Here is a 27,500-nt window from a genome sequence, read left to right as displayed (position 1 = left end):
CCACCCCACCAAACCCATAACACAGTGTAGCAGTCGTCGTCGTCGTCGTCGTTTTCATTGTCTGTTCTGTTCTGCTAAGATCTCCCCTCTAGGGTGCCTCAGTGCGTCCCTAGCAAGGGAGTGAACTCTGTAGCCGCACCTCCTCGCCACGTTAATGTGGGTGTTCCTGCGGGGACATGGGGCAGAATGGGCATGACCTAGTCATGGCGAACGCGGCACGGGTGCGGACGATCGGCGCAATAGCAAGACTAGCTCTCGGCAACTCACTCAAGAGAGGTCGCAGACTAGACTGGTCAGGGTAGATGGAGCTCATTAGCCTTGGCAGGCAGTCCATCTAGGAGAAGGGAAACTCTGATTTCAAACCAACGGGTGGGATACCCAGCAAACAATCCCCCCCTGTGCTCACAGGGCAGGTCTTTGGACCATGAGCCCCGGGTAGATGGAGCTCGTTAACCTTGACAGGCAGTCCGTCTAGGGGAGGGATCCCCAATCTCTCACATCCCCCTGTGCTCACAGGGCAGGACTCTTTAGACCTGAGCTAAGGGAGAAGCCCCCTGACAGAAAACTTGATCCGGCCTGCCGAAGACGGAGTGTGTCAGCTACGGCGCAGGTTTCTGGTTAAAAATTCAGGACACACACGCATCAACGATCATGGTTATGCGTCAGACCACTTTGTCGTCATGGCGTCGTCCCTATCAGCGACAACCGGGGAGGGACGGAGCCGGGCCTCCTGCCTCAAAGGGGCCCACCAAAGCGACCGGTGCCTCTGTCAACCTGAAGGTCAGGGGAAGGCAGAGTAGAGCGACTGACCAGACAAATTCACCACCTGTCAACCTCACAGTAGCTCAGTGGAATGCAGAAGGGCTGAGAAACAAGAAACCAGAACTCCAGGAGTTTCTCCGAAATAACAACATTGATGTCATCTGCATTCAGGAGACCCATTTAAAAGATCCCCAAAGATTTTTTATTAGAGGCTACGAAGCCTTCCGCCAAGATCGAGAGGACAGACACAAGGGAGGAATCCTCACCCTCATCAAAATCTCCATCCCTGCAGTAGAAACAAGCAGATCGGGAAAAGAGGAGCTAGAGCATCACACAGTCAAGCTGCTACTGCCCAGTGGAGAACTACTGATCACCAACTGCTACAGCCCTCCAGGCTCAGCTCTAGCGCTACACAAAGTGAGACTTGAAGCTTCCAGACACCTTGTGGTTGGAGACTTCAACAGCCACTCGCCAAGCTGGGGCTATGAGGAAATGGACTCACGTGGTGAGGAAGTAGAGGACTGGATGATGGACAACAAGCTCATCCTCATCAACCATCCAGAGGACAAACCCACCTGCTACTCCAGAGCATGGAAGACCTGCTCAACACCAGATCTGGCCATCGCCACAGAAGAGGTTCAGCGACTCACCTCCAGAACAGTCAACACACAGCTAGGGGGAAGCGACCATCTGCCAGTCATCCTCAGCATTTCCAGCATAGGATGCACCCAGCACAGAATGGAACCCAGCTGGAACTTCAAACGAGCTAACTGGACTCTCTTCAAAGGAAAAGCAGACAACCTCTGCCAAGACATCAGTACCTCCAACAACCTCAACAACAATGTCAACCTTTTCAGCGATGCACTGCTGCGAGCAGCAAAGCAGTCCATCCCAAGAGGGAAACGCAGAAACTACAAGCCCTACTGGAGTGACACTCTGAAACAGCTCCATGCAGACCTAGACTCCGCCAGAGAAACCATGGAGCAGAGCCCCACTCCTGACAACATCCGGGAATACAACACCATCAAAGAAACCTTCCAACAGCAGAAGAGAACAGAGATACAGAGGAGCTGGAATGAGAAGACCAGCAGTCTCAACATGGAGAAGGACACCGGCAAGTTGTGGAACCTGACCAAGCTTCTGAACGAAGACACGGGCACCAGACACAGCAGAACTGTCATTGAGGAAAATGGCAAGCACCACGCGGGCAAGCAGGCAGCCAACATCCTTGCAGATTTTTACAGAGAGGGCAGCACCACAACACTCCCTGAAGCCCGAGTGCAGGAAGTCCAGAGGGAGATCAAGGAGAAGCTGAAACAGCAGAACCCGAGTCAGTCCATGATGACAGCCTTCTCCATGGCCGAACTCAGTGCAGCCATCAGGAAACTGAAGAAAAAGAAAGCCCCTGGGAAAGACGGCATCCCGAATGACATGATCAAGAACCTGGGACCTGTAGCCAGACAGAAGCTTCTCTTGATCATCAACCAGTCCTGGGACACAGGGAAACTTCCAGACCAGTGGAGAGAAGCCATCATCGTCCCCATCAGAAAGAAGCAGAAGGATAAGACTAAGAAGTCCAGCTATCGACCAATCAGCCTCCTGAGTTGTCTGGGCAAGGTGATGGAAAGGATGGTGAACACTCGACTCCTGAAACACCTTGAAGAAAACCACCTGCTCAGCAATACCCAATCAGCCTACAGGAAAAACCGCAGCACCGAAGACCAGCTGGTGTACCTTGCACAGGAGATAGAGACTGCCTTTCAAGAAAAGAAGAAGGTGCTTGCAGTCTTCGTGGACCTAACCAAGGCCTTCGACAAGGTCTGGAAGGCAGGACTTCTCCTGAAGCTCCTCAACAAGAAAGTGGAAGGGAAGATGTACCGCTGGATCCAGGATTTCCTCCAACACCGCAGGGCAAGGGTAAAACTCGACGGGAAAATCAGCCATCGGGTCACTCTACAGCAAGGTGTGCCGCAAGGAGGAGTCATTTCCCCTACACTTTTCCTCATCTTCATCGACGACATCGCTGAGAAGATCTCCAAGCATGTCTCCAGAGCCCTCCACGCTGATGACTTTGCTGCCTGGAGTGCTGCGGAATACCTCACGTCCGCCAGCCACAGAATGCAGGAAGCACTCAATCACGTGGGAACATGGGCCTCTGCCTGGGGAGTAGACATCAACACCACCAAGACAGTCTCAGCAATCTTCTCGCTGTCACCGATGTCAGAAACCTCCCACCTCAAACTGAACGGAATGCAGTTGAAACAGGATGACACGCCAATGTACCTGGGTGTGAAGCTCGACAAGCGATTGACATGGAACCCCCATCTCAAGGACATCGAGAGACGAGCAACCAGAAAACTGGCCATCCTGAAAAAACTCGCCGGGACCTCTTGGGGTGCCAACAGCAGCATACTGCAGAGGGTGTACACTGGAACTGTCAGGCCAACCCTGGAGTATGGCAGCACTGCCTGGGCCACGGCATCAGCAACCAACACAAGCCGCCTGAGCAAAGTTCAGAACGCAGGGCTACGGCTGATCACTGGCGGGATAAAGACGACTCCAGTTCAGGCGATGGAGAAACACACAGGCCTCCACCCACTCAAAGATAGACGAGAGGAAAAAGTCTTCATCCACAGCGAGAAGCTCCTGCGCATGCCAACTCACCCAATGCATGAAAAACTGAAGCACCCAACAAAGAACAGACTGAAGCGGACCAGCTTCAACCACCTCTCCAAGACCCTGCACCGCCAACATGAAGACCTGCTGCCCTCGTCCCCTGCCGAGATGGAAACACTCCCCGACTTCGAGGAACCGGCCGACCAACTGGAAGGAGTCTCAATCATCACAAAAGTCCCTGGCATCGACCAAAAGGACTGCCAAGCCCCTCCCCTGCTGAAAGCTCTGACATTGGAGATGATTGAGACTCAGTACAACCCCAGCGAATGGACGCACGTCTTCACAGATGGATCCTCGGAGGGAGCGGTGAAGAATGGAGGAGCAGGCATCTTCATCAGGCACACAGATGGAAGACTGACCCCTGGAGCCTTCCCCACAGGAAGAATCTCCTCGAACTACAGAGCGGAGACAGCAGCACTACTCCATGCTGCACAAGGCCTCAGGACGTCAGTCAACCCACCACCAAAGATAGCCTTCTTCACTGACTGCAGATCTCTCCTGCAGGGACTCCAGTCAACCAGAAACGAACAGCAGCTGACAAACATCAAAGCAGCCCTTCATGACCTTTCAAAACGGTCGACTGTCACTGTTCAGTGGGTTCCTTCTCACTGTGGGGTCATGGGGAACGAAAAGGCCGATGCTCTCTCCAAGGCAGGCAGCAAAATGAAGCAGTTCAGCCACCCCGTGACCTACAGAGAGGCCAGGACCATCATCCACAACCGTTACCAGAACCAGTGGATGAGAAGGCTGGGTGCAAACAGTGGTGTCGATCCAATCCACCAGCTCCAGAGACACCAGCAGACTGTCCTCTTCAGACTGAGAACCGGCCACTGCCGACTACTGAGTCACCTTCACCGTATGAAGATCGCCCACACTGATGAGTGTCCATGTGGCACTGGACCCCAGACCCCTGAACACATCCTCCAACACTGCCCAACCCATGAAGCTCTACGGCGTCAAACCTGGCCAGGGGGCACGGAGCTACAGGCGCAGCTTTGGGGAGACCGCCACGACCTGGAGAAGACCGTGGGCTACATCGTGGCGACGGGGGTGACCGTCTGACGCAGCCAAAACATCGAACGCAGAAGAAGAAGAAGAATTGTCTGTTCTGTTCTGTCCGTTCACAGTGCGGCACGGTGTCGCCCATATGGATGAACGACACCCACCCCTCGGTGCCCGGGCCAGCGGAAATGAAGTGGGCCTGTGTCTACTTGGGGGATCTCTCGGGCGCCGCCACGTGCTGCTCGCAGGTCTTGGCTATCGGCGTCAAGAACTGCGGGCACTTCTTCGTCTACTACCTCAAGGCTTCTTTGGGCTGTCCCATTGCTTACTGCGCTGGTAAGTGGTGTTGTCTTCTGGGTTAATGCGCTGGTGATTAGTGTTGTCTTCTGGGTTAATGCGCTGGTGATTAGCGTTGTCCTCTGGCTGATAATAAGTGTTGTCCTTGGGTTGGTAATTGTTGTTGTCCTCTGGCTTAATGAGCTGGTAATTAGCGTTGTCTTCTGGGTTATTGCGCTTGTGAATAGTGTTGTCTTCTGGGTTAATGCGCTGGTGATTAGCGTTGTCTTCTGGGTTAATGCGCTGGTGATTAGTGTTGTCTTCTGGGTTAATGCGCTGGTGATTAGCGTTGTCTTCTGGGTTAATGCGCTGGTGATTAGTGTGTCTTCTGGGTTAATGCGCTGGTGATTGGTGTTGTCTTCTGGGTTAATGCGCTGGTGATTAGTGTTGTCTTCTGTGTTAATGCGCTGGTGATTAGCGTTGTCTTCTGGGTTAATGCGCTGGTGATTAGCGTTGTCTTCTGGGTTAATGCGCTGGTGATTAGTGTTGTCTTCTGGGTTAATGCGCTGGTGATTAGTGTTGTCTTCTGTGTTAATGCGCTGGTGATTAGTGTTGTCTTCTGTGTTAATGTGCTGGTGATTAGTGTTGTCTTCTGGGTTAATGCGCTGGTGATTGGTGTTGTCTTCTGGGTTAATGCGCTGGTGATTAGTGTTGTCTTCTGGGTTAATGCGCTGGTGATTAGTGTTGTCTTCTATGTTAATGCGCTGGTGATTAGTGTTGTCTTCTGGGTTAATGCGCTGGTGATTAGTGTTGTCTTCTGTGTTAATGCGCTGGTGATTAGCGTTGTCTTCTGGGTTAATGCGCTGGTGATTAGTGTTGTCTTCTGGGTTAATGCGCTGGTAATTAGTGTTGTCTTCTGGGTTAATGCGCTGGTAATTAGTGTCGACCTCTGGTTTAATGCTGGCTGGTAATTTGTTGCCTTCTGGCAAGACTGTGCAGGAGAAATCGACTCTGATAAGTATACAGGTTTTTTTTTTCCAGGAGACAAACCAGTATGTCCAGATGGCCAGCTGGCTCCTGCTGGAAACCTACAGCATTGTACTGGTGAGAGAGAGAGAGAGACAGAGAGAGAGAGAGAAAGAGAGAGACAGAGAGACAGTGACAGAGAGAGAGGGAGGTGGGAGGAAAGGAGGGAAGAGAGAAAGGAAGCGAGAGAGAGAGAGAGAGAGAGAAAGGGGAAGGGGAAGACAAATATGTCATCAGTATCGACAACCGGATGACTAATGTTATCATTGAATCCACCTACGACAGTTGTAATTTATACTTAAATGACTACTACCATCACCAATATCACTTATACAACAGCTATTGTCACCATCACGATGGAATGAAATGAATGAATTCACGCATGCACACAAAATAGCAGAAAATGAAAGAAATCAAACAAGCAAACAAAACAAAGTGAATGAAAAGAAAATAGGACAGAATAAGAACAAGACCAAAACAAGAACAAGGAGAAACAATAAAAACGGATCCAATAAGTTAGACATATGAATGCCCTCATTGTTACTGCCACTGTTCGCTTCGATATCTGAGTCATTTACGGTAGGAAGGATTGAAGAGAGAGAGAGAGAGAGAGAGAGAGAGAGAGAGAGAGAGAGAGAGAGAGAGAGAGAGAGAGAGTCATTTATTCATTATTCTGCCACTCAAGCATTAGGTACATGAACAAGCAAGCCACATTACTGCCATAACACAATGACAAAATGCATCACATAGGCTACGTATCAATACTCACGTCAAACAAAATAGATATTTGAATCATATTGGAAGGAAGAATACTGCTGACAGGCCTCGCTTCTCCCCCTTGATTGCCTTCACCTTCCGAACATGCCATCAATCTTTTATAGGAACCAGTAGTGGTTCCGGTTCTGGCGGAAGTAGTTCAACATCCGGCGGAAGTGGTTCAACATCCGGCGGAAGTGGTTCGACATCCGGCGGAAGTGGTTCCAGTCAGTACCCCACCATCACAGTGGCTCCAACACTGAACGGGCCAGTAGTGGCTGGTCACAGCTTCCGGTTTACCTGTGACTTCACCTATCAACATCATCAGCCTGATCTGGTAAGTGCTGTGGCTCTTCTGAAAATTTGCTACTTTATTATATATATATATATATATATATATATATATATATATATATATTTCATCTACACTCATTATCTAAAAGCTGGAAAAAAACAACAAGAAGAAGAAACAAACGAAAAATCTGTCTGCAAAGTAAATGAATCTTGGTAAAAGTTACTTTCACGAGATATGAGGCAACGCATCGAACCTCACTAAGGTCCTTCTTCAGGCCAAAGTTTCTATTATCATGACGCGAAATCAAAATGACGTCAACAGGCGAGACGTCATCGTCAAGTTTATTTGTCAGGTTGGTTCGCTTCCAAGTTTTCATCGTGATCTCAGTTTTCGATTTCAGTTCCAAGTTCAAGTTGTTTATTCCCATGAACTCTTTTGAGTCATAGAGAAACAAAGAAACATGACAATAACAGGATGACGGCCACAGAGGAAGAGCGAAGATAATTTAAAAAGAAGAAACAAAAGGGGGAGGGTGTGTGTGTGTGTGTGTGTGAAATAAAAGGCCATATGTAATCATCAGTCTGGTACAATGCAATTGGAATAGACAAATGCACACATCACAACTTAGATTTACAATATGGCTCTGTATCTGACTAACTGAGCCTGAACTGGGAACTGGGGGGGGGGGGGGGGGGGGGTTAGTTGGAGCATAGCAATAACAATGACATGGTGTAACAAAATAAAATACACAATAATTTGCATGTTATTTTAGCACCCATTTGCCAGTAATTCTGGGGTTGGTTTGATATATACAGGACAGAAAAAGACAAATTAAAAAAAAAGAAAGAAAAAAAGAAAAGAAAAAAAGATCATGCACTTACAAATGGATATGTACGGGATGCAGTGTCAAGTTATTGTTCTAATTCCTATTAGATGGGTCAGAGATGGGAAGGGAGGTGACTCATGATGAAGAGCGGAGGGAAAGAAAAAGAAATGGGCTTGTTGGGGGTGGAAGAGAACGTGTGTGTGTGTGTGTGTGTGTGTGTGTGTGTGTGTGTGTGTGTGTGTGTGTGTGCGTGTGTGTGTGTGTGTGTGTGTGTGTGTGTGTGTGTGTGTGTGTGTGTGTGCGTGTGTGTGTGTGTGTGTGTGTGTGTGTGTGTGTGTGTGTGTGTGTGTGTGTGTTTGTGTGTTTGCGTGCGTGTGTGTGTGTGTGTGTGTGTGCGTGCGTGCGTGTGTGTGTGTGTTTGTGTGTTTGTGTGTGTGTGTTTGTGTGTGTGTGTGTGTGTGTGTGTGTGCGTGTGTGTGTGTGTGCGTGTGTGCGTGTGTGTGTGTGTGTGTGTGTGTGTGTGTGTGTGTGTTTGTGTGTGTGTTTGTGTGTTTGCGTGTGTGTGTGTGTGTGTGTGTGTGTGTGTGTGTGTGTGTGTGTGTGTGTGTGTGTGTGTGTGTGTGTGTGTGTGTGTGTGTGCGTGCGCGTGTGTGTGTGTATGTGTATGCACGCGTGCATTTGACTGATATGTGTGTATCAACCTGCTGGACGCTTTTATTTGTACCTACTGACACAATAGACGAATGGTTAACTCACTCAGTACGGCCAGTCCTCTCTTCTCCTCTACACAGACCCCTCGGATGTCCAGTGGCTGTCTGAATGACCCAACCTTTAGCTTCCGTCGTCAGAATTGTGGTTTTCTTTGTCAACATTCACGTCTTCAGTATAAGAGCCTTCCGATTGCAATAGTTTGGTGATGGTAACTGGGGTGAAACGCTGTTAACGTCGTCTCTTTCGCCGTTCGTATGGAGAGAGTTAAAGCGTTGGACTTTCAGTCTGAGGGTCCGACGATCTTCTTCTTCTCTTCTTCTTCGTTCGTGGGCTGCAGCTCCCACGTTCACTCGTATGCACACGAGTGGGCTTTTACGTGTATGACCGTTTTTACCCCGCCATGTAGGCAGCCATACTCCGCTTTCGGGGGTGTGCATGCTGGGTATGTTCTTGTTTCCATATCCCACCGAACGCTGACATGGATTACAGGATCGTTAACGTGCGTATTTGATCTTCTGCGTGCGTATACACATTAAGGGGGGTTCAGGCACTAGCAGGTCTACACAAATGTTGACCTGGGAGATCGTAAAAATCTCCACCCTTTATTCACCAGGCGCCGGGACCCTCAGATTGGAGTCTAACGCTTTAACCACTCGGCTCTTGCGCCCGTCGCGTCCGGGGTTCGAATCTCGGTGACGGCGCCTGGTGGCTAAGGGTGGAGATTTTTCCAATCTTCCAGGTCAACAGATGTGCAGACCTGCTAGCGCCCGAAACCTTTCGTGTGTATACTCACGCAGAAGATCAAATACGCACGTTAAAGATCCTGTAATCCATGTCAACGTTTGGTGAGTTACAGACACAAAAAACATACCCAGCATGCACACCCCCGAAAACTGCATGGCTGCCTACATGGCGGGGTAAATAAACAAAACGGCCATACACGTAAAATGTTACACGTCTGTCTGAATGTGTATGTGTGCGTACCTGAAATCTGATTGAGTGACACAGGAAACGAATGATGAGCGCCCAGTGGCAGCCGTCAGTCAGCTCTACCCAGACAGGTAGCCTGTTGTGCAAATGACCCCGTGTTTGATGCGTAACCATTTATTGTACTTTATGATATTACGCACGTGCTTGTAACGAGCCAGTAATTGCACAAATGAACTTCTGTGTGGATTAGGTAAGTATTTTTGATTTGATTTGATTTGTGTGTGTGTGTGCGTGCGTGCGTGAGTGTAGTCGTAATGGTAGTTGTGGCAGTAGTAGTAGCAGTAGTAATAGCAGCAGCAGCAGCAGCAGCAGCAGCAATAGTAGCAGTAGTAGTAGTAGTAGTAGTAGTAGTAGTTTGTCTTTAACGTCATGTCACATATTGTGATATTAACCCTCTGTGTGTGTATGTATGTATGTATGTATGTGTGTGTGCGTGTGTGCGTGTGTGTGTATATGCGTGCGTGCGTGCGTGAATGTGCGTGTGTGTGTGTATGTTTGCAGATGTTCGAAGTGCAGTGGACCTTTGACGGTCAAGCCGACCCAAACATCCCTAATATGAAGGTCCCAGAGCCAGGCCGACAAGCCATTCTTCCTGGATCCTTACTCAAAGGGCACCTGGGGACAAAGGTAAGTCTTCAGTATGACATTTTAAACAGGAGGTAGGTCACCTGTGCAACATTTTAGGGTAGAAGTCAGGTTTTCTGAGGAACATTTAGAACAGACGGTAAGCGTTCCTTGGAACATTCAGGACAGAAGGCCGACAAGCCATTCTACCTGGATCCTTACTCAAAGGGCACCTGGGGAAAAAAGGTAAGTCTTCAATATGACATTCCAAACAGGAGGTAGGTCTTCTGTGGAACATTTAGGGTAGAGATTAAGTCTTCTGAAGGACATTTAGAATATAAGGAAAGCTTTCCTCGGAACATTCAGGACAGATGGCCGACAAGTCATTCTACCTGAATCCTTACTCAAAGGGCACCTGGGAAAAAGTGCGTATAAGCTTTCTTTGGAACATTCAGGACAGAATACCGACAAACCATTCTACCTGGATCTTTACTCCATGGACACCTGGGAAAAAAGGTACGTAGGTCTTCTGTATTACATTTCAAACAGGAGGTAGGTCTTTCGTGGAACATTTAGGATAGAGACATAAGGTATGTCTTTTGTACAACATTTAAGACAGAATTTGATTCTTATGTGATTCATTCAGAATAGAAGTTAAATCTTCTGTGGAACATTCATGACAGAAATTGAGTATATCTGTAGAACTTTTAAAAGCGAATGCAAGTCTTCTTTTGAGAATTTCGAATTGAAGGTAAGTCTTTTCTTGTGCATTTAGAACAGAAGAAAAATCTTCCGTGGAACATATACACCAGAAGATAAATCTTCTGTGGAATATTTATGACAGAAGGTAAGTCTTCTAGGCATCATTTAGAACAGAAAGTAAGTTTTCGTGGGATATTTGTCACAGAAGATGTCTTAGGTGGGGCATTTTGGACAGATATCGGGACTTTACTGGTGTATTTGTGTTCTTTGGATCTTTATGCAGCTTTTGACTTTATTGAACACGACATCTTTTTATCTAGATTTACAAAAAAACTTTCGGTATTTCTGGCACAATTCTAAATTGGCTGAAATCATATCTCGACGACCGGTTCCAGGCAATCTCTGCAATCGGCCTTTACTAAATCTGCATTGCTACTGAACTATGGTGTCCAACAGGGTTCTGTGCTTGGACCTGTTTTGTTCGTGTGGGATGGACAAAATTAAGACTTCTGTGAAAACTTTGGAATAGAATGCATGCCTTTCCTAGGTCAGTCCTCCACACCATGCATTTTAAAATGTATTATATGTAGATATAACATTATTCATGTATTATGAATTATGAATTTAATGCATTCCTGCTCCTCCGCCTCCTCCTCCTCCTCCTCTTCTTCTTCTTCTTCTTCTTCTCCTCCTCCTCATTATTATTATTGTTATTATTATTATTATCATTATATTTATTATTATCATTATATTTATTATTATTATTATTATTATTATTATTATTATTATTATTATCACGGTGGAACCTACTTTCTCAAGGCCTGACTAAGCGCGTTGGGTTACGCTGCTGGTCAGGCATCTGCTTGGCAGATGTGGTGTAGCGTATATGGATTTGTCCGAACGCAGTGACGCCTCCTTGAGCTACTGAAACTGAAACTTATTATTATCATCATCATTATTACTATTACTATAGTACCTATTATTATTATTACTGTTGTTATTATTATAGTATTGTTATTATTATCATTATCATCATCATCATCATCATTACTATCATTACTATTATTACTATTATTATAATCATCATTACTATTAACATTACTACTATCATCATCATTATCATCATCATCATCATCATTGCATCATTATTCATAAATGCACGTGCGACCAGGTCGGGTGCCAGGTCAGAGGGTGGTACGAGAGCGGAACCCACACCACCCACAAAAGAGCCGTCCCCACCAGCCCCTGGAAACCAAGCCACAACGACTACTTTGCCGGGATTCACGTGGGTGTACTTGTATTGGTATTTGTATTTGTGTTACTCTTTTTGTCACAACAGATTTCTCTGTGTGAAATTCGGGCTGCTCTCCCCCCAGGGAGAGCGTGTCGCTACACTGACAGCACCACTCTTTTTTCTTTATTCATTTTTTTTTTTATTTTAAATTTTTTTCTGCCTGCAATCTTATTTGTTTTCCTAACGAAGTGGATTTTTCTACAGAAATGTTCCCAGTCACAACCTTTTTTGTTGCCGTGGGTTCTTTTACGTGCGCTAAATGCATGTTTGCTCACGGGACCTCGGTTTATCGTCTCATCCTAATGACTAGTGTCCAGACCACCACTCAAGGTCTAGTGGAGGGGGAGAAAATACTGGCGACTACCCGTGTGATTCGAACCAGTGCGCTCAGATTCTCTCACTTCCTAGGCGGACGCGTTACCTGAAGGCCAACACTGCAGCCTGTGTGATACAGAGCCAGTACAGAGAGTTCGTGCTTGAGGGTCTAGGTTCGAATCCCGCGTTCGCCCTTTTCTTCTCAATTTTGACTTGGAAAATCAATAATATCCATGGGTGCATACATCATAATACACACACACACACACACACACACACACACACACACACACACACACACACATACACACACACACACACACACACACACACACACATATTTTATTCCAGTCTCGCCCCCCCCCCCATCTGTCTGTCTGTTTGTCATGTCTGTCTGTCTCTGTCTGTCTGTCTGTCTCACTGTGTGTGTGTGTGGGGTGGGGGGGGGGGGGGGGGGTGATTGTGTGTGTGCGCGCGTGTGCGTCATGCATAATTATATTCCTTTTTTTCATATATTTTTTTTGTATCGCAGTTGTATCGCAGTCATGATAAAAAGATACATACATTTCATTCTAATGTTCACACACAAGCAACTCACTGCATTGAAATACCCCTCCCCCCTCCCCCTCTCCCTTCCCTACCCCCTTTCAGGTAAGCCCAAGACAAGTGACCGTGAGAGAAACGGGAGGTCACTCTAAGGTGGTACTCAGCTCCACCATCCCCATCGTCTGTGACCACCACTTCAATGGCGCCTGCTGCATCTACGTTATGCTCCGAACGCATGGCCCTGCCAGTGAGTTGTTCTTCTTTGTGTGTCTCGCTCTTTCTCCCAATACAAGTGTTGGGTAATCCTGCAGTTTAGAATACTAAACTCAGGGGGCCGTTCAAATGAAAAAAATAGAGGTTGTTTTAGACTGACCTTGATGCGCTGAGTCGAATGCAACCCTCAGCTAAGCTCTACGGCCACTCCTTGTCAATGAAACAGAGACATAATAAATAGTAAACTCAGTCGGTCACTTACCGAGCAACTATCGGCGAGCCATTTCACCCACGTGATCAGCAGTCAAAATGGCGTGCAGGTCGGGAAGGAGTACTACTTACCGTGCATTTGATCCAGTTTCGTGGCAAAAGGAGTGGTCTTAGAGCTTAGCTGAGGGTTGCATTCGACTCAGCGCATCGAAGTCAGTCTAAAACACCTTCTACTTTTTCATTTTAACGGCCCCTGAGTTTAGTATTCTAAACTGCAGGATTACCCAAGTGTTGACTGGGAAATTCAAAGCTGAGCGTCTACTATGGTCATTCGCACTGAGTTTCTAAAACCCATGTCCTGTGTGTAATACGCACTTGGCGCGCACACCGAAAAAAACAACAACCCCAAAACAAACAAACAAAGAAACAAAAAAACAACAACAAAAAAACAGACACCCATGACAACATAAATGTTGTCCTCTGGCAAAAAAAACCCCACACACCACAAACCCTGTGGAAGAAATCCACTGACACACACACACATGCATATATATATATATACATATATATATATATATATATATATATATATATATATATATATATGTATATATATATATATATGTATATATACATACATACACACACACACACATATATATATATATATATATATATATATATATATATATATATATATATATATATATAAAATAAAACAAAGTTGAAAAACAACAACAACAACAACAACAACAACAAAAAAAAAAATCAAAAAAAAAAAAAAATCTGAATTTTCGCTGCCACCGGGCAGCATGGTCACATACTACACTTATAACAGGTGACGTAATGCTATTTTTTACGTCGTCTTTCTGACCTTACATGACGTCTTCTGCTACATAAAGTTATCATGTTCTAAATGTTCCTTCAACTGTCACTCTCACTCTATATATTGTGAAATATCTCACTGTATAAGATAACGTGCCAAATACAGTCATGACATTTTCTTCTTCTTTAGATAACATGCCATTCCAGCCATTGTGACATTTCACACTCCTTTTGATAAAGTGCCATTCTAGCCATTATGATATTTACCATTCCATCAGATAACATGCCAAATACAGTCAATGTGACATTTCACACTCCATCAGACAAACACCGGTAACAAATCCAGTCAATGTGACACTTCAGACTCCTTCAAGATTACGTACAGTCATTTTGGCATTTCCTATTCTATTAGATAACGTGCCAAATAGATTCTAATGTAACAATTCTCGCTCCGTCAGACAACGTGCCATACCAGTCATTGTGACATGTCCATTTCCTGCTCTATCAGATAATGTGCCAAGTACAGTCATTGTGACATTTCACACTCCATCAAAGCAAAACAAAAAACGCCCAGTGTCAACTTCAGTCAGTGTGACACTTCTTGCTCCATCAGATAACGTGCAAGTTCCCACCCCTCACTCGTGCGCGCACGCGCTATGCACGTCGGATTGGAACCCCAGCACCCACACCGCCTCCACCACCGTCACCCTCCAGGCAACCCCTGACGGAATCCCTGACGGGAATAAGTTCTTGGATCTGAAGTTCGAACCCGTTCTGCCAGTGTTTGGCGGAGGGTACCTGGACGCTTTCGCTAACTACACCATCCCTCCAGTGAAGGTGGGTGAAGAGAAGAGTGATGGCCCAGAGGTAACGCGTCCGCCTAGGAAGCGAGAGAATCTGAGCGCGCTGGTTCGAATCACGGCTCAGCCATCGATATTTTCTCCCCCTCCACTAGACCTTGAGTGGTGGTCTGGACGCTAGTTATTCGGATGAGACTGACGATAAACCGAGGCCCCGTGTTGCTAGCATGCACTTAGCGCACGTTAAAGAACCCGCGGCAACAAAAGGGTTGTTCCTGGCAAAATTATGTAGAAAAATCCGCTTCGATAGGAGAAACAAATAAAACTGCACGCAGGAAAAAATGTATTTTAAAAAAGGGTGGTGCTGTAGTGTAGCGACGCGCTCTCCCTGGGGAGAGCAGCCCGAATTTCACGCAGAGAAATCTGTTGTGACAAAAAGACAAAGACAAATACAAATAACTATAGAGTGACAGTGTTATACAACGATTTCATTGCTTCATTTACTCCTTTGCTTATATACGCAAAATTACACCATTTGGTTTAAACAGTATTTTATTTGGAACATGTCACAACGCTACACAGATATAGATGAACAGGACAACAAGAAAATCTTATACAAACAACACCACCATTTCTGGTGGGGATAAGCAAAAATACTGAATTATAAATGGACAAAGTTATCAAATTTCAGTTCAGTAGTTTCAAAACTGAGTGGGTAAGAAAGATTTTCTTTCGGCGCTATAGCCGCATGGTTAAAGCGTTGAACTTTCAATCTGAGGGTCCCGGGTTCGAATCTCAGTGAGGGGTAAAAGTTGGAGATTTTTCCGATCTCCCAAGTCAACATATGTGCAGACCTGCTAGTGCCTGAAGCCCCTTCGTGTGTATACGCACACAGAAGATCAAATACGCACGTTAAAGATCATGTTATCCATGTCAGCGTTCGGTGGGTTATGGAAACAAAAACATACCCAGCATGCACATCCCCGAAAAGGGAGTATGGCTGCCTACATGGCAGGGTGAATAAACAAAAACGATCATACACGTAGAATGTTATGTCTGTCTGAGTGTATATGTGTGCGTGCCTGAAATCTGATTGAATGACACAGGAAACGAATGATGAGCGCCCACTGAGTGGCAGCCGTCAGTCGGCTCTACCCAGGTAGGCAGCCTGTTGTGTAAATGACCCCGTGTTTGTAAAGCGCTTAGAGCTTGGTCTCCGACCGAGGATAGGCGCTATATAAGTATCCATATCAATTAATGAAATTTCAGTTATCTAGTTACAAAACTAGAGTGAGTTAGGAAGATTTTAAATGAAAGTGTGCGTCAGTGATTTTTCACCTCCGAAGTACGGCAAAGGTTTTAGAATTAATGGGGGACACGGCAGTGCAAGAGACCAAACTGATGATTTTTCATGATTTGGGTTTTTTGATGGATTTTGATTCTTGAACATCTCTTCTATCATATGCATAAGTTTTTCCACTGTAAAGACGTCTTTAACAATGAAAAAAATTGCCAATAAAGATTTCTTACTGAATCACGAAAGTGTTTATTAATAATTTTTTTGTTCAATTTCGACGCAAGTCGTAAAGTTTCTGGACTTGATAGCATACGTTGGACTTGCTCAATGATGAGTAAACCTACAACCATGAGACTTTGCATGGTTGTTTTATGACATGGTATTGAAGTTTTTTCACGAGTATGTATGAAAATATTCTCTGGGTTTTAATTCATAGCAGTTCCAATCGTTTTACCCATTGTAAATTTTGAGGATTTCACTATACCCAAAATTAAAAAAATTAATAAAAAGTACAATAATTGAAGAATTAACACAATCTCATGTGAAAATGAAGATAATGTCATTGTGTATCAAGACCACATAACAAAAAGTATCTGCATACACCACATAGACCACAAACCCGGTTTCTTTGATACATTGTTTGTGGCGGCCATTTTGATTTGTTTCCATAGCAGCGGGTATTCACAGAAATCTAAGAACACTTTTTTGTGATCCACAAGTGATGATACATCTCGTAGACCAACAACAAACAAAAAACAAAACAAAAAAAAAAAAAAAAAAAAAAAAAAAAGAGAGAGAGAGAGAGAGAGAGAGAGAGAGAGAGAGATTCAGATTCAGATTCAGATGGTTTATTCATTAAGGCCAAAGCCCCATATGAACGAGGGGCGATAACAACATTAGTGTATGTCATCAGAACTATAGCAATTAATCACGACATAATTATATCTCTTAAGTGAAAAGCTTTATATAAATATAGAGCCAAATTACGTATAAGTCCGTCATCTGTAGATGCCATCAGCAGATTAAATCGAAATGAACATGGATATATATAATATTTCCTCGGGATAAATTTTTCACGAAGAACACACAAAACGGGGCATTTCAAAACAAAGTGTACTTCATCTTCTATCGACTCTTTACACAATGGACAAAAGAGATCAGAATTGTGTACATTTTTATATCGGTACCTGTGAGTGTTTATTTCCGATATACCAAGTCTAAATCTTGCCAAAATGAATCTGAGATGTCTATCCATATTAAACAAGAGATAATTCTTCACTAAATGAGTAGAAACATAACCCCTGTATATACCAAACCTTTCACTAGACTGAATATGGTTTTCCCAACTCTGCCATCTACAATCTATCATACGCTGGCGAAGAGTTTGCAAAAATACATTATCTAAACCTACATTTTGGAAATACCAAGCATACCCAAACCCGAGTTCACAAATACATATTCGTACGTTTGAAACCCAGTTTCTTTTGCCTCTTAAGTCTAAGTCATATAACATGTTGTACGATTTTCTTGGCAGTCGATCTGCACTCATTTTCAGTAGCTTTAGCCAATAGCGAATACAACTGATTGCAGAGTTTATATAAACTGGATGTCTATTTGTTTCTCCATATACTAAATCGTTTGGTGTTTTCATATCAATACCCAAAAACCTTTTAAGTCCAAATAAATGTAAAGATTCACAATGCACAACAGCATTCTTATCCAAACCCCATAACTCTGACCCATACTGTACCATGGGCTGAATCTGGGCATCGAACACTCTAGTAAAAAGCTCTAGAGAATTATTATTTAACATGAAAAGTTTTTTCATAATATTTAGTAACTTATACTTTGCTTTACTAGACAAATCTCTGCAGGCAGCTACAAAACTCAAACGAGTAGAAAATATAATCCCAAGATACTTATAAGCATTAGCAACAGGCATAACAATACCATCATACACCCATCTTTCCCTCGATGCTAAATAACCCCCCTTCCTGAAAACAATTATACTACTTTTATCCATGTTAATTTTTAACTGCAATTCATTTGCTGAATTTTTCAAATTATTTAGTTGCGTTTGCAAACCTACAACTGTCTCTGAGAGCAAAACTACATCATCAGCCAGCAGCAAAATGAACAATTCCATAAAATCCACAGTAAATCTAGCACCATGTCTCCCTTTATCAATTACATCTAACGCCAATTCGTTTATAAATAATGAAAACAATATAGGGCTACATACATCTCCCTGCTTTACCCCTCTTGTACAGTTAATATAATCAGTTAGTTTATCGCCACACCTTATTTTCGTTTTAACTACATTGTACATGCTCTTCACACATTTATAGAGCTTCCCACTTATCCCACTTTTAATTAAGATAGGCCATAGTAAGTTTCTGTTGATGGAATCGAATGCCTTCTCAAAATCAATGAATGCTACATAAAGTTTACGATTAAAAGAAAATTGTTTTTGAACGAGCGCTAAAAGAGTAAACATATGATCGATTGTTGAATACCCCTTTTTAAACCCCGCTTGGTGCTCACCTGTCGTATTATTATATTCTACATATTCTTGAAGTCTACGATTAATTATTGAACTAAACACCTTACTACAGACATTAGATAGTGAAATACCTCTATAATTATTCGTATTATTAATATCACCTTTCTTATATAGTGGAAGAGTTATTGATTCACACCAATTCTCAGGAAAAATACCCTTTTCAAATAAAACATTAAAGAATTTTACCAGAAAATCTACAATTTGTTCACACTCTGTTTTCAACAATTCTCCAATAATACCATCAGGCCCTGCAGCTTTACGTTTCTTTATTTTTCTAAGTGCAATCAGAACTTCTTCTCGAGAAATAGGGCGGTTTATAACTTCATTTTCTATTTCTGGCAAATCATAATCGTTATCAGAAGTCAAATCTTTCTCTAGTAAAGCTTTAAAGTGCTTAAACCAGTCATCCACTGATATGTTATTTTTGGGTTGTTTCTTTTTTTAGAGATAATCTATTAATACATTCCCAAAATTCTTTTTGGTCATTTACTGAAGCCATTAATTTATTTAACAAATTTTCATTAAACACTTTTTTCTTCCTAGCTAACATATGTTTATATTCTCTTCTAGCCCTTACATAAGAAATATTATCATCTTTATCTAAAGTTCTTCGACATTTTCTCAGTAATCCACGTAATTTACTCCTGCTACATCTGCATTCTTTATCAAACCAACCCTCTTGATATTTACTGTGATCAACTACAATAGTTTTCTTCATACAAGATGCACACTCTCTGATACAATCATTAAACACTGTCAAAGCTTCATTAACATCAACTTCAATTAATTCAAGAGCCATTTTAAATTTATCGTTGACTTCAATCTCACACATTCTACTGCAAAAGACTTGACCATATTCATCACTCCACACATATTTCTCTATTACCTGTTTATCATTACTATCACTATTTCTGACTAGAATTTCAGCTGGAAATGTTATACGGTATTCCAAAGGAAAATGGTCAGATTCAAAACGATCTGCAACACGTAAATCACATATATCACAAACAAAATCATAAAAATCATTGGACAAAATAAAGTAGTCGTTGACACTGCTTCCACTTTCGCATGAGTAGGTATAACGACCTTCTTGGTCGCCATTACACAATCCATTCATTACTGTCAAATCCAAGGCAGTGCACATATTCAACATATATTTTCCATACGAATTCGTCTGTGTATCCTGAGACTTGCGATTATGATTCACTGAACAGCTTTTATAGTAAGATCCGAGGTTATCTTTTATTGGATGAGAAGGAAAAATATCAGATATTCGACTATTAAAATCACCACAAAGAATTATATCAACATCATCCAGGTTCAACAGCAAGTTTGACAAACAATCTTCGAGTATGGCTATACCATGATCATAGTTAAAGTGGATATAGAAAGGGGAACCTTCTGGTGGTAGATAAATACAAACATAAAGGACATCTTTGGGGCTCCCAAATAAACATTTATTAATGACAAATGCACATATATTTTCATATCCATCATCTAATTTTGTAACAAAGGGACAGAACTGATTCCTTATTAAACATACAATACCTCCTGATTTCCTCCCTTGTCTAGTGAACTTAACAGCAGATTTGCAATACACAGTAAAACCAGGAAACAGATCAGAATTACAGTCTTCTCATCAATTTTTTCCAACGAGGGCAGACGTATCAAAAGACGAAAACCGATATGTTGCAGATGACACTTAGGACGTTTAAGAACCGCTGCAACAAAAGGGTTGTTCCTGGCAAAATTATGTAAAAAAAATCCGCTTCGATAGGAGAAACAAATAAAACTGCATGCAGGAAAAAATGTATTTTAAAAAAGGGTGGTGCTGTAGTGTAGCGACGCGCTCTCCCTGGGGAGAGCAGCCCGAATTTCACGCAGAGAAATCTGTTGTGACCAAAAAGACAAAGACAAATACAAATAACTATAGAGTGACAGTGTTATACAACGATTTCATTGCTTCATTTACTCCTTTGCTTATATACGCAAAATTACACCCATTTGGTTTTAAACAGTATTTTATTTGGAACATGTCACAACGCTACACAGATATAGATGAACAGGACAACAAGAAAATCTTATACAAACAACACCACCATTTCTGGTGGGGATAAGCAAAAATACTGAATTATAAATGGACAAAGTTATCAAATTTCAGTTCAGTAGTTTCAAAACTGAGTGGGTAAGAAAGATTTTCTTTCGGCGCTATAGCCGCATGGTTAAAGCGTTGAACTTTCAATCTGAGGGTCCCGGGTTCGAATCTCAGTGAGGGGTAAAAGTTGGAGATTTTTCCGATCTCCAAGTCAACATATGTGCAGACCTGCTAGTGCCTGAAGCCCCTTCGTGTGTATACGCACACAGAAGATCAAATACGCACGTTAAAGATCATGTTATCCATGTCAGCGTTCGGTGGGTTATGGAAACAAAACATACCCAGCATGCACATCCCCGAAAAGGGAGTATGGCTGCCTACATGGCAGGGTGAATAAACAAAAACGATCATACACGTAGAATGTTATGTCTGTCTGAGTGTATATGTGTGCGTGCCTGAAATCTGATTGAATGACACAGGAAACGAATGATGAGCGCCCACTGAGTGGCAGCCGTCAGTCGGCTCTACCCAGGTAGGCAGCCTGTTGTGTAAATGACCCCGTGTTTGTAAAGCGCTTAGAGCTTGGTCTCCGACCGAGGATAGGCGCTATATAAGTATCCATATCAATTAATGAAATTTCAGTTATCTAGTTACAAAACTAGAGTGAGTTAGGAAGATTTTAAATGAAAGTGTGCGTCAGTGATTTTTCACCTCCGAAGTACGGCAAAGGTTTTAGAATTAATGGGGGACACGGCAGTGCAAGAGACCAAACTGATGATTTTTCATGATTTGGGTTTTTTGATGGATTTTGATTTTTGAACATCTCTTCTATCATATGCATAAGTTTTTCCACTGTAAAGACGTCTTTAACAATGAAAAAAATTGCCAATAAAGATTTCTTACTGAATCACGAAAGTGTTTATTAATAATTTTTTTGTTCAATTTCGACGCAAGTCGTAAAGTTTCTGGACTTGATAGCATACGTTGGACTTGCTCAATGATGAGTAAACCTACAACCATGAGACTTTGCATGGTTGTTTTATGACATGGTATTGAAGTTTTTTCACGTATGTATGAAAATATTCTCTGGGTTTTAATTCATAGCAGTTCCAATCGTTTTACCCATTGTAAATTTTGAGGATTTCACTATACCCAAAATTAAAAAAATTAATAAAAAGTACAATAATTGAAGAATTAACACAATCTCATGTGAAAATGAAGATAATGTCATTGTGTATCAAGACCACATAACAAAAAGTATCTGCATACACCACATAGACCACAAACCCGGTTTCTTTGATACATTGTTTGCGGCGGCCATTTTGATTTGTTTCCATAGCAGCGGGTATTCACAGAAATCTAAGAACACTTTTTTGTGATCCACAAGTGATGATACATCTCGTAGACCAACAACAAACAAAAAACAAAACAAAAAAAAAACAACAAAAAGAGAGAGAGAGAGAGAGAGAGAGAGAGAGAGAGAGAGAGAGAGAGAGTTAAAAAAAAAGGCGTTATTTGACTGTAGTGTCTGGCCTTAACCCTTTCAACGCCAGTCAATTTAGAGTAAAAAATTCCTTTGTGGTATAAACGCAGAAAAGACAGTGGCTAAGAATAGCTGGGGATCCCCCGCCCCCCCCCCCCCCACCCCTCCTGCGATGTATAGAAAATACGTATGGCCTATCCTTCCACCGAACATTAATTAAGAGCAGCAGGTTCATGGATAACAGACCAATGAATGGTCCACCTTTCAGTGACATGGGTCCTCTACCACGCCTGTGCACAAATGTGAGCTTGGTGGTGAAAGGGTTAACGGACAGGGGGTTAGTAAGGGATGGTGGAAGATTGACGGGTATGGTGGGATAGGTGGGGTGTCGGAGGTGGGGGGCGTTCGGTGGTGGTGGTGGTGGTGGTCGGGTGTAGGGTCAGTGGAGGAACGAGCCGTTCGTGTGGTGGTGATGGTGGCGGTGGTGGTGGTTGTTGTGTGGTTGTGTGGCTCTGTGTGTGTGTGTGTGTGTGTGTGTGTGTGTGTGTGTGTGTGTGTTTGGCTGTATGTTTGTGTGTGGCTGTGTATGTGTGTGTGTGCCAGCACGCACACGCGTATGTATGCGTGTCACTTAGTGTGTACGTGTGAGTGCATGTATGTGTGCACGTGTGTGCGTGCGAATGAGAGACAGACAGACAGAGAAAGAGAGAGAGAGAGAGAGGGGAAAAAAATGCTTCGAAACAAGGGAGACAAATAGTAGCTCACATGATTATTGTGTATTTATCTGAATTACGCCCCATGAACTTACCAAGTAACTATTTACTTTTTGTGAATGTATCAACCGAACGGTAGCGTGGCCGAGCGGTCTAAGGCGCTGGTTTTAGGCACCAGTCTCTCAGGAGGCGTGGGTTCGAATCCCACCGCTGCCAGCTTTTTTTTTTTTTTCTCTCTCTCCTTCTGAACCCTCTTAGATTCCGCGAACACATTGTGTTAATAATAATAATTACGATGTAATAATTAATTGCAGTGTTTTTAAAAGCGAATATGTGAAATGCTTTTATTTGAGAACATATGTTTATTACTCTTGTTTAATCAAGTAATCTGCGTGTGTGGGGTGGGTGGGGTGGGTGGTGGGTGGGGGTGGTGGTGTTTGCTGATTATCTGGTTGCGGTTTTCCGCAATTTATCTTTATTCTTATCTGTCTATTATAATCAATGTGCAGTATAGTAGGCTATGTTTATAATTATATTCAAACTTAATTCTTTCTGTTTTTAAATTAGTTATTACCTGCAGTGTGTGGATATATGTATGAAACGGTGTATGTGATATTTTTTACATTTGTATCTTCGTAATATTCATAAAAGCTGTTGTTGACTTTTACAGTTATGGTCACCATGTTGTTTACTTGTCTATGTTGTGATAATGCACCTGACCAAATTTCTCCAGTTGGAGATAATAAAGTTCTTCTTCTTCTTCTTGTGTGTGTGTGTGTGTGTGTGTGTGTGTGTGTGTGTGTGTGTGTGTGTGTGTGTGTGTGTGTGTGTGTGTGTGTGTGTGTGTGTGTGTGTGTGTGTGTGTGTGTGTGTGTGTGTGTGTGTGTGTGTGTGTGTGTGTGTGTGTGTGTGTGTGTGCAGGTGACTGCCCAGGATGCACACTCTAAGCACTGTATGTGGACCACAGACCCCCACTTTCACGGATTCAACAGACAGTGAGTTGGTTTGTCTGTACACCATTCTCGGTTTCTCGGTCTGTCTGTCTGTTCGTCTGTTCATAATTATTCCTAAGTTCATTCTCCGCTCTCTCTCTTTCTCTCTCTCTCTCTTTGACTTTTAGGACTCCAAAAAGTTCACAGGGATGCACGTAGGGCTCTCTGTCTCTGTCTCTTTCTCTGTCTGTCTGTCTGTGTCTCTGTCTGTGTCTCTGTCTCTATGTCTCTCTCTCTCTGTCTCTCTCTCTCCCTCTCTCTTTCTCTCTCCCAGGACTCCAAAAAGTTGACAGGGATGCACAAAACAGCTCTCTGTCTCTCTCTCTCTATCTATCTCTCTCTCTCTCTGTGTCTATCTATCTCTCTGTCTCTCTCTCTCCCTCTCTCTTTCTCTCTCCCAGGACTCCAAAAAGTTGACAGGGATGCACAAAACAGCTCTCTGTCTCTCTCTCTGTGTCTCTCTGTGTCTCTCCCTGTCTCTGCCTCTCTCTGTGTCTCTGTCTCTCTCTGTATCTCTCTGCGCGCTCGCGTGTTTCTCTGTGTGTCCGTGTCGTTATGTATGTATGTATACTAAGGGTTTGTGCTTGCTTTACGCTCGCGCAAGTTGTGTGTGTGTGTGTGTGTGTGTGTGTGTGTGTGTGTGTGTGTGTGTGTGTGTGTGCGGACGCACGCGCGCGCGTGTGTGTCTGTTTGTCCGTGTCTCTCTGCCGGTGTGTATCTACATGTATATATGTACAGTTGTTCCTTATGGGTTTGTGCTTGCTTCTACGCTCGCGCAAGTGTGTGTGTGTGTGTGTGTGTGTGTGTGTGTGTGTGTGTGTGTGTGTGTGTGTTTGCGCGTGTTTGTGTGTGTGTGTGTGTGTGTGTGTGTGTGTGTGTGTGTATGTGTGTGTGTGTGTGTGTGTGTGTATTTGTGTATGTGTGTGTGTGTGTGTGTGTGTGTGATTTGGCGTTGGAGATGGTGGTTAAAGGTGATACAAAGACCAAAAAGAAAAAGAAAAAAGGGGGAATAAAGTAGAACAATGGAATCAATGATTCGTAAATATCTGTGTAATGGCAATTAACAACATAAACACCAATATAAAAAAGGTGTGTGTGTGTGTGTGTGTGTGTGTGTGTGTGTGTGTGCGTGCGTGCGTGTGTGTGTGTGTGTGTGTGCGTGCGTGCGTGCGTATGTGTGTGTGTGTGTGTGTGTGTGTGTGTGTGTGTGTGTGTGCGTGTGCGTGCGTGCGTGTTCGTATGTGTATGTGTGTTTGTCGTCCGCCCCCCCCCCCTCCTGCCCCCTCCCACCTAAACCATTTTCTTCACCACGATATTTTCTGCCTCACAGGTCTTTCCACCTCTACGACACAGGAGACTACACAGTGTATGAAAACAAGGGGGACAATTTTGAGGTGAGTGCGGAAGCGAATAAAATACTAAATAATAATGAATTACTTCTCCATGCCATTACGGGAATTTTTTTTTTTTTTTTTCAGCAGTTAACGAAATTGAATTACTTCCCCGTGCTATGATTTTTGTTGTTGTTGTTGTTGTTATTTTGTTTTTGGTGTGTGTGTGTGTGTGTGTGTGTGTGTGTGTGTGTGTGTTTTCCCAGCAATTATATACAATTTTTTCCAAACACGTTTGCCTTCTTGTGCCCACTAAATGGATTATAGTATTTGGGACTGAGGTGGTTTCTTTTAAATTTTGTAGTATGATTTCTTCTCCAAATTTCTTTTCTGTGTCATGTCCAGTCCATATCCTACTGCCATCTGATGACAACGATCTCCATAGTCTCAAGAAAGTATATGTTTTTTTAAATTTTGTAGTATGAATTATTCTCCAAATTTCTTTTCTATGTCATGTCCAGTCTCTATCCCACTACTGCCATCTCACGACAACGATCTCCCTGTGACGACGATATCTCTTGTTTAGACATTCATGAAGCATTCTGTGACCTGTATCTGTATTATCTGTCTCTTGATTTTGCACAGTCTGACGCACCCCCGTAGATTTAATCTTCAAATCCTTGCCCCCTTAGAGTGTAAAGGAGTTAAGGGCCGAAACATATGACTTGAATGGGGTCTTCTTCTCCGGCTGAAGAGCTTGTACTTGCGTCCATCGTAGCCTGTCTAAAAATAGACATTACATGTTTATCGGATATGCGCGTAACTAGATGCGCAGACGATATCAACAGTTGCTGCGAGTACAGAGCTCAGAGAAACTGTCACCTGCTGAACTGTCGTAGTATTCATGTGCGCGTGAGCCGTGCATACGCATACTCCTATAACACACACACACACACATACACGCACGCACGCACGCACGCACACACACACACACACACACACACACACACATGTGAAGTGATGGCCTAGAGGTAACGCGTCCGCCTACGAAGCGAGAGAATCTGAGCGCTCTGGTTCGAATCACGGCTCAGCCGCCGATATTTTCTCCCCCTCCACTACACTTTTAGTGGTGGATTGGACGCTAGTCATTCGGCTGAGACGATAAACCGAGGTCCCGTGTGCAGCATGTACTTAGCGCACGTAAAAGAACCCACGGCAACAAAAGGGTTGTTCCTGGCAAAATTCTGTAGAAAGATCCACTTCGATAGGAAAAACAAATAACACTGCACACAGAAAAAAAAAAGAAAAAAAAAAGGGTGTCGCAGTAATGTAGCGACACGCTCTCCCTGAGGAAGAAGAGCAGCCCCGAATTTCACACAGAGAAATCTGCCGTGATAAAAAAAAAGATAAATACAATACAAGATAAAAGCACTGCCCAGCTCCCCCTAGAGTTTCTGATCACAATCCTCCAAGGACCTATACTTTGTGTCGCGTAGGTGCAAGCCCGAACCGTGCCGTGCGCCGGTCAGACGGCGTGTCAGTGCGGTGTAGCCATCCGCGAACATGAGGACGTGATCCGCATCAGTAACTGTGGGCACAGGGACCACGGCGTTCGGATCCAAGTCAATCACCAGCCTCTGAGGCCTGGTACGGTGATCAGGAGGTCTCCCGACAGTATGCATGTTCTGGTGAGTGTTAACAGAACAGAATAGTATAATAGAATAGAATAGAATAGTATAATAGGTTAGAATAGAATTATGTTATTGTCATAAAACCTTGAGGTTTATAATCAAGACACAATGAAACATAAACATGAGCATATTAAGAAGAGAAACATTCGTGTTTCGAACGCAATAGAGAGAGAGAGAGAGAGAGAGAGAGAGAGAGAGGGGGGGGAGGGACGGACGGGGGAAGGTGGGGTGGAGTGTGGTGGTGGTAGGGTTGAGGGTGGGTGGTGAGGGGGAGTGCGTATGTGTAGGAAGGGGTTGTTTTTTTGTTTGTTTTTTGGGTGTGTGTGTGTGGGGGGGGGGGGGGGGGGGAAGGGATGTGTGTGTGTGTGTGTGTGTGTGGTGGCCAATACCAGCATACCATCCTTCCTCCCAACCTTAACTGACATCACCCACAACCTTCATTAACACTACAGTTTTACCTCATACACCGTCCACAGGTATAAATGCCTTCAGGGCGGTCTCTGTGTGTGTCTGTGTATGTCTGTGTGTGTCTGTGCCTGTGTCTCT

The 27,500-nt window shown here is 43.6% G+C and overlaps 1 protein-coding gene and 1 non-coding gene across 2 annotated transcripts in view; both read left to right on the top strand.

Annotated features, from left to right (window-relative positions):
- LOC143275491 (von Willebrand factor D and EGF domain-containing protein-like) overlaps positions 1 to 27,500 on the top strand; it is a 39,653-nt gene that overhangs the window by 2,000 nt on the left and 10,153 nt on the right. Inside the window, exons 3-10 of the mRNA XM_076579641.1 lie at positions 934 to 1,179; positions 4,566 to 4,776; positions 6,624 to 6,835; positions 9,822 to 9,947; positions 11,758 to 11,871; positions 12,847 to 12,988; positions 14,603 to 14,856; positions 26,760 to 26,951. Of these exons, the coding sequence (XP_076435756.1) occupies positions 934 to 1,179; positions 4,566 to 4,776; positions 6,624 to 6,835; positions 9,822 to 9,947; positions 11,758 to 11,871; positions 12,847 to 12,988; positions 14,603 to 14,856; positions 26,760 to 26,951 (1,497 nt within the window). The remainder of the gene's footprint in view (positions 1 to 933; positions 1,180 to 4,565; positions 4,777 to 6,623; positions 6,836 to 9,821; positions 9,948 to 11,757; positions 11,872 to 12,846; positions 12,989 to 14,602; positions 14,857 to 26,759; positions 26,952 to 27,500) is intronic.
- Positions 23,075 to 23,156, top strand: Trnal-uag (transfer RNA leucine (anticodon UAG)). The gene has a single exon. It is a non-coding gene; the product is annotated as a tRNA-Leu (tRNA).

Source organism: Babylonia areolata, chromosome 30, assembly GCF_041734735.1.
Source record: "Babylonia areolata isolate BAREFJ2019XMU chromosome 30, ASM4173473v1, whole genome shotgun sequence".
Taxonomy (NCBI): domain Eukaryota; kingdom Metazoa; phylum Mollusca; class Gastropoda; order Neogastropoda; family Buccinidae; genus Babylonia; species Babylonia areolata.
Note: the sequence above shows the minus strand (reverse complement) of the source record. Positions and strands in the feature narration are given on the sequence as shown.